This window comes from Erinaceus europaeus, chromosome X (assembly GCF_950295315.1).
Source record: "Erinaceus europaeus chromosome X, mEriEur2.1, whole genome shotgun sequence".
NCBI lineage: Eukaryota > Metazoa > Chordata > Mammalia > Eulipotyphla > Erinaceidae > Erinaceus > Erinaceus europaeus.
The window spans coordinates 84,315,304-84,329,900 of NC_080185.1; the positions used below are offsets into that span (position 1 = coordinate 84,315,304).

Here is a 14,597-nt window from a genome sequence, read left to right on the forward strand (position 1 = left end):
TGGAAGCTGGTGACTGAAAAAAGAGTTAACATAAACAACCAAACAAATAGTTGACTACTCATGAGCCTGTATATCAGTTACTCCTTTTTATCCTCTAACTTCAACCTCTTTTTTCAGGACCTAGGACTTAATTTGTGCTTTTCTGCTTTCCCATGGAGCCCTGAGTTCCATCTCTCTCAGTTCCAGTATACTGATTTTTTAAAAAATTTTATTTATTAATGAGAAAGATAGGATGAGAGAGAAAGATCCAATCATCACTCTGGTACACATGCTGCCGGTGGCTGAACTTGGGACCTCATGCTTGAAAGCCTTATCCACTGTGCCAATTCCTGGACCACACAGTCTATTAATGTTTAACTTGATTATTGCTACATAAATTTAAATGCAATTTTATTTATACTAGTTACATATGAAAATTAATAGCTTATATAACTGATGACAACAGTGTAATCAGTTTTAAATATTCAAACGTTTAAAATATTCAAAACCTATTTACTAGAAAAATTGAAGCAATTGAAATCTTAAATTGATTTGTTAAAATATTTTAGTGACAATGTTCCACTTTTTGAAGGGAGGTTGGACAACATACTCTACCTACTACCCGAAGAAGATGTGTCCTGAAATTATTGTATCCTGGTATGTTCCTAGCCATGGCCACAAATGCAAGCTCAGACCTACAAGGATGCAGAGGTTACATAGGCTCCTGTGCTGAATATGGGCCCCAGATCAAATTGACGGGGTTTACAGTTAACACTATTTATATACTTTCCCCATATTTGGGAGCTATGCTCTTCCCTGATCCAGCTTCTAGTCCTTTCTTCAACTATGACACCATCTCCCCAGACAGTAACCTGGGTCCACCAGCACATTAGTTGTCAGGGTCATGCAAAAACTAGTAAAGTCATGGGCCTCTTTGAATATACCTAAAATAGACCTACAAGCTTTTTCCAAAATGGAGACGCCAAATCTTCATCTGCAATATTATAGCCTTTAAGTTCATGATTAGTCAACAACTTCCTCTGCTTTATATCTTAACTTTTTTTCAGCCACCAGGTTCCAGATGCTACCATGATGCCAACCTGACTTCCCTAGGCAGATGACTCCATCAATGTGTCCTGAAGCCCTGCCTTCCCAGAGCCCTACCACAGTAGGGAAAGAGAGAGACAGGCTGGGAGTATGGATCGACCTGCCAATGACCATGTTCATCAGGAAAGCAACTACAGAAGTCAGACCTTCCACCTTCTGCACCCTATAATGAACATGGGTCCATACTACCAATGGGATAAAGAACAAGTGAAAGCTATTAATGGAGGGGATTAGATATGGAGTTCTGGTGGTGGGAATTGTGTGAAAATGTACCCCCTCTTATCCTATACTCTTGTCAATATTTCCATTTTATAAATGAAAATTTAAAAAATAGTTTAGTGAAACTTAAAGTGTTACTTGATATACGAAAGCCATTTGTTATCATCAGTTATATAAGTAACTAATTTATTAAACTAATTTTAAAATTAAAGTTTTAGTCATTGTTAACATTTTCTGTTTTAAATTTCTTAAAAAAATATTCATGAAATAAAAAATATCAACAAGACCATATGATAAGAGGGGCACAATTCCAACCACCAGAACTCTGTATCCCATCCCCTCCCTTGAAAGCTTTCCTATTCTTTATCCCTCTGAGTGCAAGGACCCAGGATCATTATGGGGTGCAGAAGGTGGAACGTCTGGCTTCTGTAATTGTTTATTCACTGGACAAGGGTGTTGGCAGGTTGATCCATATTCCCAGCCTGCCTTTCTCTTTCTCTAGTGTGGCAGGTCTCTGGGTAGGTTGGGTTCCAAGATACATTGATGAGGTCATTTGTCCAGGGAAGTCAGGTTGTCTTCATATGAACATCTGCAACTTGGTGCTTGAAAAAGAATTAAGATATACCACAACTGTGGTATATATACGCAATGGAATACTATGCAGCTATTAAGAACAATGAACCCACCTTCTCTGACCCATCTTGGATGGAGCTAGAAGGAATTATGTTAAGTGAGAGAAGTCAGAAAGACAAAGACAAATATAGGATGATCCCACTCATAAACAGAAGTTGAGAAAGAAGAACAGACAGGGAAATGCAAAGTAGAATTTGACTGAGTTTGGAGTCAGTCAATAATAGTTTGCACTATTATTAACATTTTATCAATTTTTTTAAAGTTATATAAATAAAAATTCAGTTATTAAATCCATATATCTGTGATTTTTTTCTTTTCTTTTTTTGCCTCCAGGGTTATCACTGTGTGTCACAATGCCAGAACTATGAATCCACTGCTCCTGGGAGCCTTTTTTCCATTTTATTTGACAAGACAGAAATAAATTGGGATGGAAGGGGAGATAGGAAGAAACAGAGTGACACCTGCAGACTTGCTTCACCACTTATAAAGCTTCCCCCCTGCAGGTGTGGAGCAGAGGCTCAAACCTGGGTCCTTGCACTTAATACTATGTACATTTCACCGGGTGCACCACTGCCTGACCCCATCTGTGTTTTTCAAATTTTGAGGGGGGAGCAATTAAGATAATACTATCTAAGAAGATTATAGGGGCAATAATGAAAAATATGTGAACCTTCTCTAGTGGTTCTTTCCACAACTATGGTGAAAATATGTGATAGAACCTAGAATTATTTGGGATTTAATGATATATTAAAAATTATAGGAATTAATTAATTATAGTACTGGTCTTCACATGGACAGAGGTGGAAGAAAACATCAACCGCAGCCTGTATCCTTTTTCCCTCTTCCCAGTTCTGGCCACTCCCCACTTGCCTGGAATCTCCTCTTCCCCCACTAGCCTTCAGTTCTTGTACTTGAAAAATGTAAAAGCTACACCTTCCCTTCCTCTTTCTGTTAAATTTTATACCTCGTAGCAATGGAAGAAGATATGAGGAGCACTACAATCTCAGTAGTCTGAGAAGGGAGTATAAAAGGGCAGGGTTCTTCATGACTGTGATTTACATATCCCTATCTTTATCAGGCCTTTGAAATCAGTTTTTATTTGGATCTCCAAGTGCCTTGCTTCCCTCAGCACCCACAATCATTCTATTTTCAGATGTACATCACCTTGGAATCTGAGAGAACCCTGGAAATGGTGCCCATCTACTAAGAGCCCTTCTGGGTTCTAAGCTGTTGTCTTTGATCTTTTATACCTCTCCCAGTTACTATTCAAGCTCTATGGAAACTATAGAGTCACTTATATAGGGTTATAAATTCTATAAACTATAGAATCAATGAAAGATCCTGTTTCCTGTGAAGAATACATCAGTAAACAAAACAAGTAGCTACTTTGCTCTGGACATAGCTTTTTAATCCAGTTCCCAAAGCAATAAACATTGCCCCCTTAATGCTTATGGAGTCTATAGAAGGGTAAGGTAGCCATTACTATTTTTTATTATTTTTATACATTTACTTATTCCCTTTTGTTGCCCTTGTTTCATTGTTGTAGTTATTATTGTTGTTATTGATGTTGTCATTGTTGGATAGGACAGAGAGAAATGGAGAGAGGAGGGGAAAACAGAGAGGAGAGAAAGATAGACACCTTCAGACCCGCTTCCCTGCTTGTGAAGCGACACCCCTGCAGATGGGGAGCTGGAGGCATGAACTGGGATCCTTACACGTCTCTGTGCTTTGTGCCCCTTGCGCTTAACCTGCTGAACTACCACCCGACTCCTGCCATTACTCTTTTTGACAGGAGTTATCACTGTGACTTTATGCCTACATAATTCCGTTATTCCCTGTAGCCCTTCCTTCCTTCCTTCTTGGTAGATGGGAGGACGCAAAGAAAGGGAGAAATACCTACAGCACTGTTGCATTGCTCATGAGCCCCCCCCCCCCCAAGCTGGGGCAGAGGTTTGAACCAGGTCCTTGCACATGGTAACATACATTCTGCCCAGTGAGGCACCACTTGTTTCCACCATTCCTCTTAAAACACAACTCTATCCCAGTGGTATGGACCTAGTATCTTGTGGATTAGGTGGTCACGTTTCCTGGACAGGCAAAGGCAAACACTCCCCCAGAGTAAAGGTGAATCTCTAACATTCTGTGCCTCAGGAAGCAGTGTAGCTGGAAAGATATCTTCAAACACATCAGGGCACTTTGGCACCTGGTTCATAATACTTCTCTCTCAGCTCCTGCCAACTTCCCAAGTCAACCCACTGTACACATGCATGCTAGAAGATCCCCTGGTCTCCTGGGTCACTGACAAGAGACCCAGCCATTGACCCCTTATCCCTAAGAACCATCTGCTCCTTGACTCTATCACGAAGAGTTTTCCATTATTTTTTTTCCTAATTTTTATTTATTAAACAGAGATAGAAATTGATAGAGAAGGGAGGGAGAGGGGGAGATAAAGAGACCTGCAGCACTGCTTTGCCTCTCATGCTTTCCCCTTGCAGGTGGGAACCAGGGGCTTGAACTCTGGTCATTCCACTGTTTGACCATTCAGTTAGCCCCCCTCCCATTTGTCTTTCTCCTTTCAATATTCAGTCCCAGATACCTATAACACTGCTAGATATACATTAGGCACTAGAGATATTCATTTAATAGTCTCCTCTATTTGTGGACTTCATAGAGACACAAACAATTGCACTCTTCCAATCTCTCACTCTCATAATTTATTTTCCAAACTCATCTGGATTCCACTGTCCATCTCTTGTAAAATTTTGTATATCTATCTACCTGTGTTAGGTACTGAGGCACAGTAGCAAAGATAAACTCAGGTATTCAACAGCCACTGGTTTTCTTTTTTATTTCATGCCTAAGTAACAGTTAAATGTCTTGGAATAAACTAATTAACCATCACTCATCTTTTTTGGTTCCTATAGCAGTATTACTGAGCATCCTACAATGAGGAAGTTATCCCCTAAAATCATGGGCTATATCCTTTATTGGGGCCTCCCCAGACTGATAATCTTCAACAGTCTGCTCTCCAAATCCATTCTGGTATGTGTGTTCTATCCAGGCCCAGCGCCTCCAAATCTTTTCTGGATAGTCCTTTCTATCCCAACTTAGTCTTCAAGTTCTCCTTTACTGGTTCTTGCCTTCTCAAAAATCTCCCATGAAAATTTTTTGTTTTCGTATCTTTCCTTCAGTCAAATTACCTTTGAAAGTTTCCTGTCTCATCCAAGTTTATTTGATGTCAAGTTTCTTCTACCTCTTTCTTCTCCATATTTGCACACCTCATCTTTAAAGTATGCCCCCAAGAATCCCCACCTCATTTCCAATCCCGTTTCCCTTCCAGAGATAGGGTCCCACCCATCCAGGAAAAACATGCTAATTTTACTCCCCCAAGTTTAATAATATCAGCTCAACCTAAATGTAGATTGAGGTGAAAACTTTCCAAATTAATTTTTAAATGTGATACCAAAATGTGAGAGTGCACAGAAAAAATAAAACAGTAAACTCAGGAGTGGCAAACACGTTTAATATAGTGTCAACTTAAATTGACTGATGTCTAGAGTGCTGTATTGAGTAGGTTTTTGAGGACGCACCCTGACTCAAAAAGAAAGACAGCTGGAATTAGCAATATCTGTAAAGAAAAGTGACAAAATTAAAAAGTCAACAGGTTTCCACCAATCAGGATGGAACAAAACAGTAATTTTGTACACCCTCTACATGGTTCTCCAACAGTTGCCTTCCTATAAACACCCATCTCCTCATCCCATTCTCCTAAGCCCTGGCTGCCCCCCAACAATTATAAGTAGATACCTGAAATTTCACTTGTAGGAGAAACCACAGGCACCAGAGCTGCCACTGGCACCAGATCCACCAAGGCCTGCAAAAAGCCCAAAGGTAAGAGTGGATGTGAGGCTGGTGCTGGCACTGAAGTTGCCACTGACACCAGCACTGGCACCTCCACTCTCCTGGGCTTTGGCTTTAGTTTCAGCTCCTGCCTGGATCCGGGCTTTAGCCCAGGGTCCAATATCAGCTTCATCCCAGTTGCAGGGCCCGGCAGCATTCTCAGAGCCGAGACCGATGCCCATTTGAGCTCTAATCTCTGCTCTCGCCTTGGCGTCAGCTGCAGCTTCAGCTGCTGCTTTCATATCTGCTTCCATTGCTTCTCGGTACTGAGCTGCCCATTCCTTGGGATCTTTCTTTTGTACCTGAAACAAAAATTAATACCATCTAAAGGATCTGATTCTGAGGACTGAGCACCTACTGTATCCTAGGAACCCATACTACTTGCTTTAACATGTACATAATAGTAATAATACAATAAATATTAATAGCAATTATACAGCTAATACTCCATCCTTAATCTGGTATTTACAATGTCCATGACCTTGGACATGTCACCTAACAACCTCTCTGAGCCCATGTTTTCTCATCTTGCATTGGGCAATAATAGTAGTTTTGAGAATTTAATTATTAGTTCTAAGGATTAAATGATTCAGATAAAATGTGTTGTACATTTGTGGAAGCTTTGGAATGTCCATATATAAACTGTAGGTCACTGCACATAATCACATGCACATAAAACATGGACGGGCATTCCGTGTTCTTATTATGCTAAGCATGGACAGATTTCCGATTACCTTGCAAGCAAACTTAAGGACTTTCATCTTGCTGGTCTCATAGTAAGAGCGCAGGCCCCAGAAGAACTCATATTCAGGGGGATTGCTATTTGGGACTCTGGCATAGTCCAGGTACCTTGAAAATAAAAGTTCAAAGCCTTTATGTCTAAAGATCACCCTTGTTCCACCCATGCATGGACCAGACACTTTCTAGGAGGAGCCCCCTCTTCACTACATACAGCAGCTTTTCTTCCAATATTGATCCCTGTTCCCTGGGTCCTGCCCAGAAGTCACAAGGAAGTGCAGGGGTCACACACGTGCGGTATTTGTTCACAGGAAGGTCATAGTTCTATGCCCCCTGCCAATGAACTCAGATTCCTGTTGGGTGTACTGTAAACAGAGAAGCCATTTCTTCAGGCCCCCTGCTCTGAGAACACCCCAGCACAAGGTCTTGTTCAATGGCTGAATGAGCCCTGAGAGGGCCTAGAGTGGAAAAAATCACCATCATGGGAAGATACACTCAACAAAGAGCAGCATTTACTGTGCACACTCCCAACCATGTGTGATTGTGTGGTGTATGCAAACACACACTAACACATCTATATGAGTGCACAATAAGGTGGGCCCTGGCCAGAGACAGGAAAGTTGAACTACAGGCCCAAGAGGGCCCCTTACCAGTTGGGCCATCCTCAGACTTCTACTCTGAACCCCAAGTCCCTCAAATGAAAATGGGGACAGTATTACAGCACCTATTCTGTAGAGAAGTTATAAAACTAAAATGAGATACACACATCAAGTCTTCAGCATAGTATCTGGCTGCCAAAAGAAACCATCCTATGGCACTTCTTTATGGAAATTAATACCTAAGAAGCCTCAGTTAACATGTAATAGGTCAGGAAACGAATGTGTGTTTTTGTTTCCTAGGAAACAAATTACCATCTGTTTACACATGTACACACACACACAAATAATTTTATCATTTAGTTATAAATTAGGCAAATGCACCAGCACCATACAGGGTACTTACTTCTGCTTCACAAATTCATCAGTAACAAGCTTCTTCACATCTCCAAAAAGTGAGTGATGTATCCTGAAAATAGATAAAGAAATATAAATACATACTTACAATTTGGGCCATAACACATCCCAGACATAGAGGCATCTCCAACTTGGAAAAGGAGGTTCCGATACAAGAAAAAAAAAAAAATCCGCAAGAGAGGGAACAGAGAGTTCACAACCATCTCCCCATCTCAGAATTCTGGGACCTCTCCCCATTCCAGCACTCTGCCTCCTCTACCAGACCACCAGTCAGATGGAATCCTGGGGTCATCCTCTCTTCACAAAGGACAGCATGGACAACAGGCATTGAGAAAGCCCAGTCATACCCAGGGCGCAGCCCCAACTTGCGCAGCACCTCCCAGATGACAGCTGCAAGGGGAGGCAAGAGGAGACAGGGACAGAAAATAAACATATGGAATTCCAACCATGGTCACTCATTCAGCTGCATACCCCACTACTCACCCTCACTGGACCGATTCCCATTCATGAAGATAATACTAAGAAGCACCATGAGAAGACCCAGCTTTGGTGAGTCCTTGGTCCTAAGGGAATAATAGTGCAAAGAGGTTTATATACAGTATCCACCTTCAGAAAAAACACTAGCTAGCTCAAGGACACTGGAGAAAAAAAGCACTCTTAAGCCCCAATCTCATTTTCAGCAAAATGGGAAAACTATGTGCTTCTTTCCCCAGGTTGCTGAGAGAAAGGAAGAATGCCTGTCAACTAGGTACAATCCAGGCACCCAGTCAATGTGAGCCCCTTCTTTCTTTCTTAGACCCTTTATCTGCAAGAGAATGTTAAACGCAGTCCCACTTATACTCCTGCCCTTTGAGCATCATGATCCAATCATACAGGAAGCCCTCCCTTGAGTATCACTCTAGCAAGGTCAAACCTGGCATTCAATAGTAAGAGACAAGGAAAAACAGATATTCTTTCTTGGAAAGTTTCTAAAAAATAAATAAACAAAAAAAAAACCCATAAAAACTGACAAGAGGAATTCCCTTCCTCAGGTTTCTTCACCATTTTTTTAATCATTGATTAATTAGGTACCACTAATGTATGTATTCTCCAAGTACTGTGTGACTTCTCTGTGCCGCCTTTCTCTCAAGGACAGTATGGGGAGAGAGAACAGAGATACAGAGATGGGGTGATACCATGAAAAAAGGCACAGGTTCCCGCCAACCCCAGCCCTTTCAAAGCTTACGTTCCTAATATTCCTGCATCAGTGGGTTCTAAGGTGCTGAGAAGAATATACAAGTGATCAGTTTTATCAATTTCCTTCAATTGGATACCAAATACCTGTGGATGGGGAGAACAACTTATGAGATAAAAAAATTAATTTTCCTAGGAGCCCCACAAGTCCCCATGTAACTAGGGTGTGTGTGTGTGTGTGTGTGTGTGTGTGTATGTGTGTGTGTGTGTTTGAAATTAGTGAGATCAAACTCACAGAGAACATTTAGCTAAATGGCTAGCATTCCATAAACAGGCAAAAATGTACTCTTTTTTTTCATGGTTATTGGCAATTTAGAGACAGAGCACAGGAAATGGAAAGTAGAGGTAAGTATCTGAAATACATTACAGGACATGTCCAGCAGCAGACAGAATCCAAGACTAAGTTGGCTGGTTTGGGTCCTTAACTGTGTTTTTTTTTTTTTTTTTTCCAGTGGCTTGCCATGTGATCACTAATTTGTCCATGCCCTTTGCTAAGATACTGTCTGGCCATCTGCACAGTGACAAGGTTGAATTAATGAATATCAGTGGTACACTCCCCCACCCCTCCTAAGGGTCATGCACACCTTCATTGAAATTGATACTTCCACCAAATATGCCCATCCCCCAGGACTCCCCCTTCACCTTCTCCAAGGAATAGCCTGCTCGTTCAATGATTTCAGGATACACATCAGTATATTCTTTGATGATGTCCTTCAGCATGTCTGCAAGAGGAGAGTGTTGGGAACACTTAGGCTAAAGTGAAGCCAAGTGCTTACCATACCCAAGATATATACCTTTTGCCAGCTCTGCTATAGGTGGCATAAAGAGGTTCTGATCTAATGAATAGAGAAGCTAGCATTGACAAAACAGAACTTTGTGAGGACAGAAATTAGAGCATAAGAGTAAGAAATACCCACAGCACATCAGGGAAGATGGAGAAATGAGGGGTGCGTTAGTATGACTACCTGAACGTTTGATGGGAATCTTCGTCTGGTCTTTAGCCAACAGATACTTCACCAAATCATTTGCCTAGGAGAGTAGGGAAACATAGAAAGATCAAGACTTGCAGAAGACCTGTGAGAATAGCAAAGGACAAAGTCCAACAGATAGGGTTCTTACCCTCCCTTGCAAAAGGGCTACATCCCGAGGTGGTGACGATTCAGATTCTTGAGATGACTGGAGCTTAGCAGCTCTGCGACGGGCCTTGCCCCTACGGGCCTTAGGTGATCTCAGGGAGAGCAAAGCTCTCCGTGCCCAAGAAGCCAACCGAGTCCTTGATGCTCTGCGTGCCCAAAAGGCTATAGGGCCCCTAGAAGCCCTACGGGCCATTGAGGCCATTAGGGCTTTTGAGATCCTTCGGCTTCCCATGGTCTCAGAATCCTGACTCTGATCACTGTTGCCATCCTCTTCACTATTCAGATGCTTCACCTGCATCAATGGAGAGTACAACAGCATCATATGATGTAGATGGTCCTCTGTCATATCCTCTCTCTTCCAGGAAGCCTTCTCTCTAACTCCTCCCTTACAGTAACAGCCTAAACCACTGAGCATTGAATATATATTTTTAGACTTGTCTTTTTCTGGTTTCTAAGTGGGATTTTTTTTATTCCCACAAAGTGAGAAGCAACCCAAGTATGAGGCCTGATTTCTCTATCTTTTCTGTGTCTGCCCCTGGATATATTTGTATCAGTCTGGATAAATCACTACACTTCTCTGGAATTCAGCTTCCTTTTCTATAAAACTCAATTACTTCCAGGAGGTAATGAGATTATTTATGTGATGTGCCTAACTCAAGACCTAGTATATGGCATTTACTATACAAATATAAACTGTATTACATTCAGATTCCATATATACACATATGTTTCTTCTCCCCATCAATCTGTGAGTAAACTGAAGACAGGAATTATATCACAGGGCTCTCAGTGTCACCCACCCAAAGTTTTAATGAACACAGGGAATTTTCTAAATGTTTGCAGAACACATGAATCAACTGAAAGGAGAAGAGTAGTGTAAAGGCAAGTGTGGTAACTATAAGGTCTTACCTTTTGGGTTTTCTTGGCCTTCTCCTTAGGCCGAGTGTCCTGATTCTCCTGAGCCTGGGCAGCTGCATCATCAGGTTCAGGCTCATCTGCTGGAGCCTGAGAGGCAGCAGCCTCTGTTTTCAGGCCCTTCGTATTATTGACCTTCGTATCAGCCACATAGCTGTCCTTTTTGGTCTTGGTGACAGGTATTGTCATAACCTTTGTGTCATCATTCTGTATCCTGGTGTCAGCAGTTGGACTGTCCTTTTCAGCTGCCAGAACTTGGGTTTCAGTCAGCTTAGCGGTAGGTGAGGACCCGGTAGCAACAACTGCCTCCTGAGCCTCTGGGATCTTTGAGACCTCTGTAACCTTTGAGACCTCTGTGGTATTTGAAACCTTTTTGGTCTCTGAGATCTTTGGTGTCTTTGAGGCCTTTGGTGTCTTTGAGGCCTCCAAATTCTGGTTCACTGTCAGCTGGCTCTGCATTCTCAGGTCAGTGACCTTTTCTGAAGCTTCAGCCTGCAAAAAGAATCAGGGAAGCTGTTGCTTGATTTCTACACCCCTAAGTAGATAAATAGCTAAAAAATTCTGACCAATCTCAGTCCAAGAAGCCCCCCCCCCGCCCCATTTGAGCAGGAATGATGGAGTAAGAGGGGCTGGCCTCTTATCTTCTTCCCCCCTTTCTTTCCTAACTCTATTCGTCTTCCTTCCCTCCCTGGGGGGTGGACAAGTAGACAAGTGGGTAGAGATGTAGAGGGGTGATGCCAAGATATTTGGAGCAGCAAAAGGGGCTGAAGAGGAAAAGCAGATAGAAAAAAGGAGAGGAGGCCTTACCTGAAAGTGGGTTGAACCCGTACCACTCTCTCTCCTCTCAGACATCTCTCAAATTGATCTGATTAGAGTTTGGCCTGAAGAAGAGAAGATCTGGGTCAAATAAAGAGTCCACTGAATGCCCACGTTAAGTCCTGCCTGAACACCTTTCCTAGGGCCCCAATCCCAAACCTCTACCCCGTTTACAACGTCTTAGTTCTTAAATTCAGTAATTCAGGATAGAGTATGTAGGTTTCAGTTTTCCGCAGCCACTGCAGCAATAGCCGCAGCCCCCCGCCCCCTCCTTCTCCAGGAAGATGTGCCAGCGCGGCAGCTGAGGACCCCGCCCCTTTTCCCCATGCACCCCCCGTCGCAAGTCGCAACTGCGCCTGCGCGAACAAGGGGGGGGGTGCTGTTCTGTAGCCCATCCCAGCACAAGCCTTTCTTTGAAGTCCACCATGCACATGCGCATTCGGCAGCTGGCGTCTCCATGCACCAGCCTTTCTATACACGCCCCTCAGTAGCTAGCAATTCCATAGCACGCATGCGCAAGTCACTACTTAATTTAGCACCCTTTTCTAACACACGCCCCTCTGCAGGACCACAGTACCAGGCCGTACCGCCCCCTCCCCAACTAGCCTCTCTCAAAAATTGCCGGTGGTCTAGGCTTCTTCTGCAGCCACACCCATCTTAGTTAGTACACAGTATCAGCTGGTTCCACCCTTTTTTACAACACTCCCCCCACCAAACAGCCACAAAGCTCATCTGGATTCCACCCACCCCTAACACACCCCTTCCTCAAATTAGTATTGAGTATGAGATTCCATCTTGAACCCAAACTGTCCATTCTCCTCCCTTTCCAGCCGGATCAATCCGGTACGATCCAGTCCTTAAGGCAGGTTTCTCCAGATCCCAGAGGGTGGGGCCGACCCCTACTCGGTTCTAGTCTAGACCTGGGCCCGAGGCTCACCTTGTCCTACAGTTCTTGATTGTGTCCACTAGCTCTAAGCCCCTCCAAACTGGTAGACTGCCCTCCTACCCCAGGCCGGAAATGGCCCCACCCCTTTCCGCCTCCCTAGGGGGCCTACGTCCCCGCCAGTCTGCCCTTCCCCCATGCCCCTCCCGATCTCAGCAACTCGTTTCTTATCACCTTTCCGTATTCCTTCTGCCTGGCTCCCTACTCCGTATTTCCCCATCGCATTTTCTTATCTTCCCCCACAGAATTCCCTATTTGTTAACAACCTCCTCTGCGCTATCTTTGCACACTCTCCCCCAGTATTCTTTAACCCTTCTCTACATCCCCTGTTTTCTTCCCTGGATTTCCACTTCCCCTCTGCATTCCGCTTCTCCCTAATATTTTCCGGCTCCAACTCCTGGCTTCTGTTTATCTTTCTATCCCCGTCACTAATCTGTTTCTGAGTCCATACAGTCTACTACTCTCTGTCTTCTTCCTCGCCTACATCTCACTCCTGATGGCTTCTTCCCCACTCGCAGTGGTGAGACTGAAGGCACTGTCTGGTTGCCAGGAAACCTTTATTTCAATACCCCCCTCACCTTCTGCAAGGAGTCCTGGATGCGTCTGCCCTCTCTCAGTCGCTCTGGAAGTCTCACACTCCTGGCCTGCAGCAGCAGCCAGCCCAGTCTAGCCCAGCCCAGCCCCTTTCCGCAGCCCCCCTGACACCCCTCCTTCCTTGGGGGTGGGGCAATGGGGCCCTGTTCAGGGCTTTCTGACGCCAAAGCCCATGTTTATGCCACTATACCAGGCTCAGTTTGAAGTCCTTCCAATCAAAACCACCTCCTCAAAGCGATTCATTCATTGAATTTATTTCCCTTTTCCTTATTACAAAGGTAATGTTCTGTGAAAATTCAAATAATGAAGACATGTAACATACTAATGAAAGGTCACCCTTATTTCATCCCCCAGAAATAACCACTATTAATATTTTGATATTTCCTCCAGATTTTTTTTTTCTATCCGGCTATTTTATTTGGACTTTCTCCTCACCAAAAACGGCACACTATATCTACTCTTCTGAAAATTCACTCCATAAACACTTTTATGGCATGCACATTTTTCTTACAGCTGCATAATCTCTTCTTGCACATTTCTCCCATAATTTATTTACCCAGTCCAGGACACATAGACATTTAGATTGTTTCCATCATTGTCACTATCAACAAGATAGAGAATGGGAAGGCTATCAGGGGAGGGGATGGGATATGGAGATCGGGTTATGGGAATTGTGCAGAATTGTACCCCTCTTATTCTATGGTTTTGTTAATGTCTCCTTTCTTAAATAAAAAAAAGAATTATTCTTGAATAAGACCGTGATAAGCCTTAGGGTGGAAAGAAAAACATTATATCTTTATTAGAATTTTTTTTTATTATTTATTATATCTTTTGCTGATTCAAATGCTACAGAAAAAATGGCTTCCATTTTGATACAAGATACCACTTTATTGTAGGTGAATGGAATAATATGCCACCGACATGTCTTTCATAAATTCATGTGCTGCATATATTAAGATATTGTATGCTGTCTAGAATATTTGCTATACAAAAGTGAAATAAAATAACTCACACATATCATGAGCATATTCTGCTTCATTATAGATGCTTTCCACAATCCTATAACAATCCCTGCCTCCCCAAGCTTTCATGGCTTTAATATTTGTGTTTAAAATTTTCATGATTCTAACATTTATTTTGTATAAGACTTTGCTTAATTATTTTTCAAATAATCCTTATATCTTTCGCCTGCACAATGTGCAGATTTATCTATCTTTTCCCTCACTTATTTGAAAATGTGCTTTTACACTATGATATATTCATGTAAGTGATTAGGGGTACTCAAGAGATTAAAATAAGATGTATAAATGATTAAAAGCAGCCATGATTATTTGCCAAAATATGCACTTAGCCTAAATTATTTTCTACAAA

General features: G+C 42.6%; 1 protein-coding gene and 1 non-coding gene across 2 annotated transcripts; both read right to left on the bottom strand.

The window, feature by feature from the left end:
- Nucleotides 1-5,440: 5,440 nt before the first annotated feature.
- Nucleotides 5,441-13,335, bottom strand: MAGED2 (MAGE family member D2). The gene is made up of 13 exons (XM_007539009.3): nt 13,211-13,335; nt 11,681-11,754; nt 10,868-11,365; nt 9,942-10,250; nt 9,788-9,851; nt 9,465-9,544; nt 8,815-8,909; nt 8,073-8,152; nt 7,937-7,979; nt 7,579-7,641; nt 6,573-6,687; nt 5,746-6,140; nt 5,441-5,566 (listed from the first exon to the last, which is right to left on the bottom strand). Exons 2-12 carry the CDS (start codon nt 11,723-11,725, stop codon nt 5,754-5,756), a joined length of 1,779 nt encoding a protein of 592 aa, XP_007539071.1. The 5' UTR covers nt 11,726-11,754; nt 13,211-13,335; the 3' UTR covers nt 5,441-5,566; nt 5,746-5,753.
- On the bottom strand, nt 6,865-6,991 carry LOC132536084 (small nucleolar RNA SNORA11). The gene has a single exon (XR_009547763.1). It is a non-coding gene; the product is annotated as a small nucleolar RNA SNORA11 (small nucleolar RNA).
- Nucleotides 13,336-14,597: the final 1,262 nt, after the last annotated feature.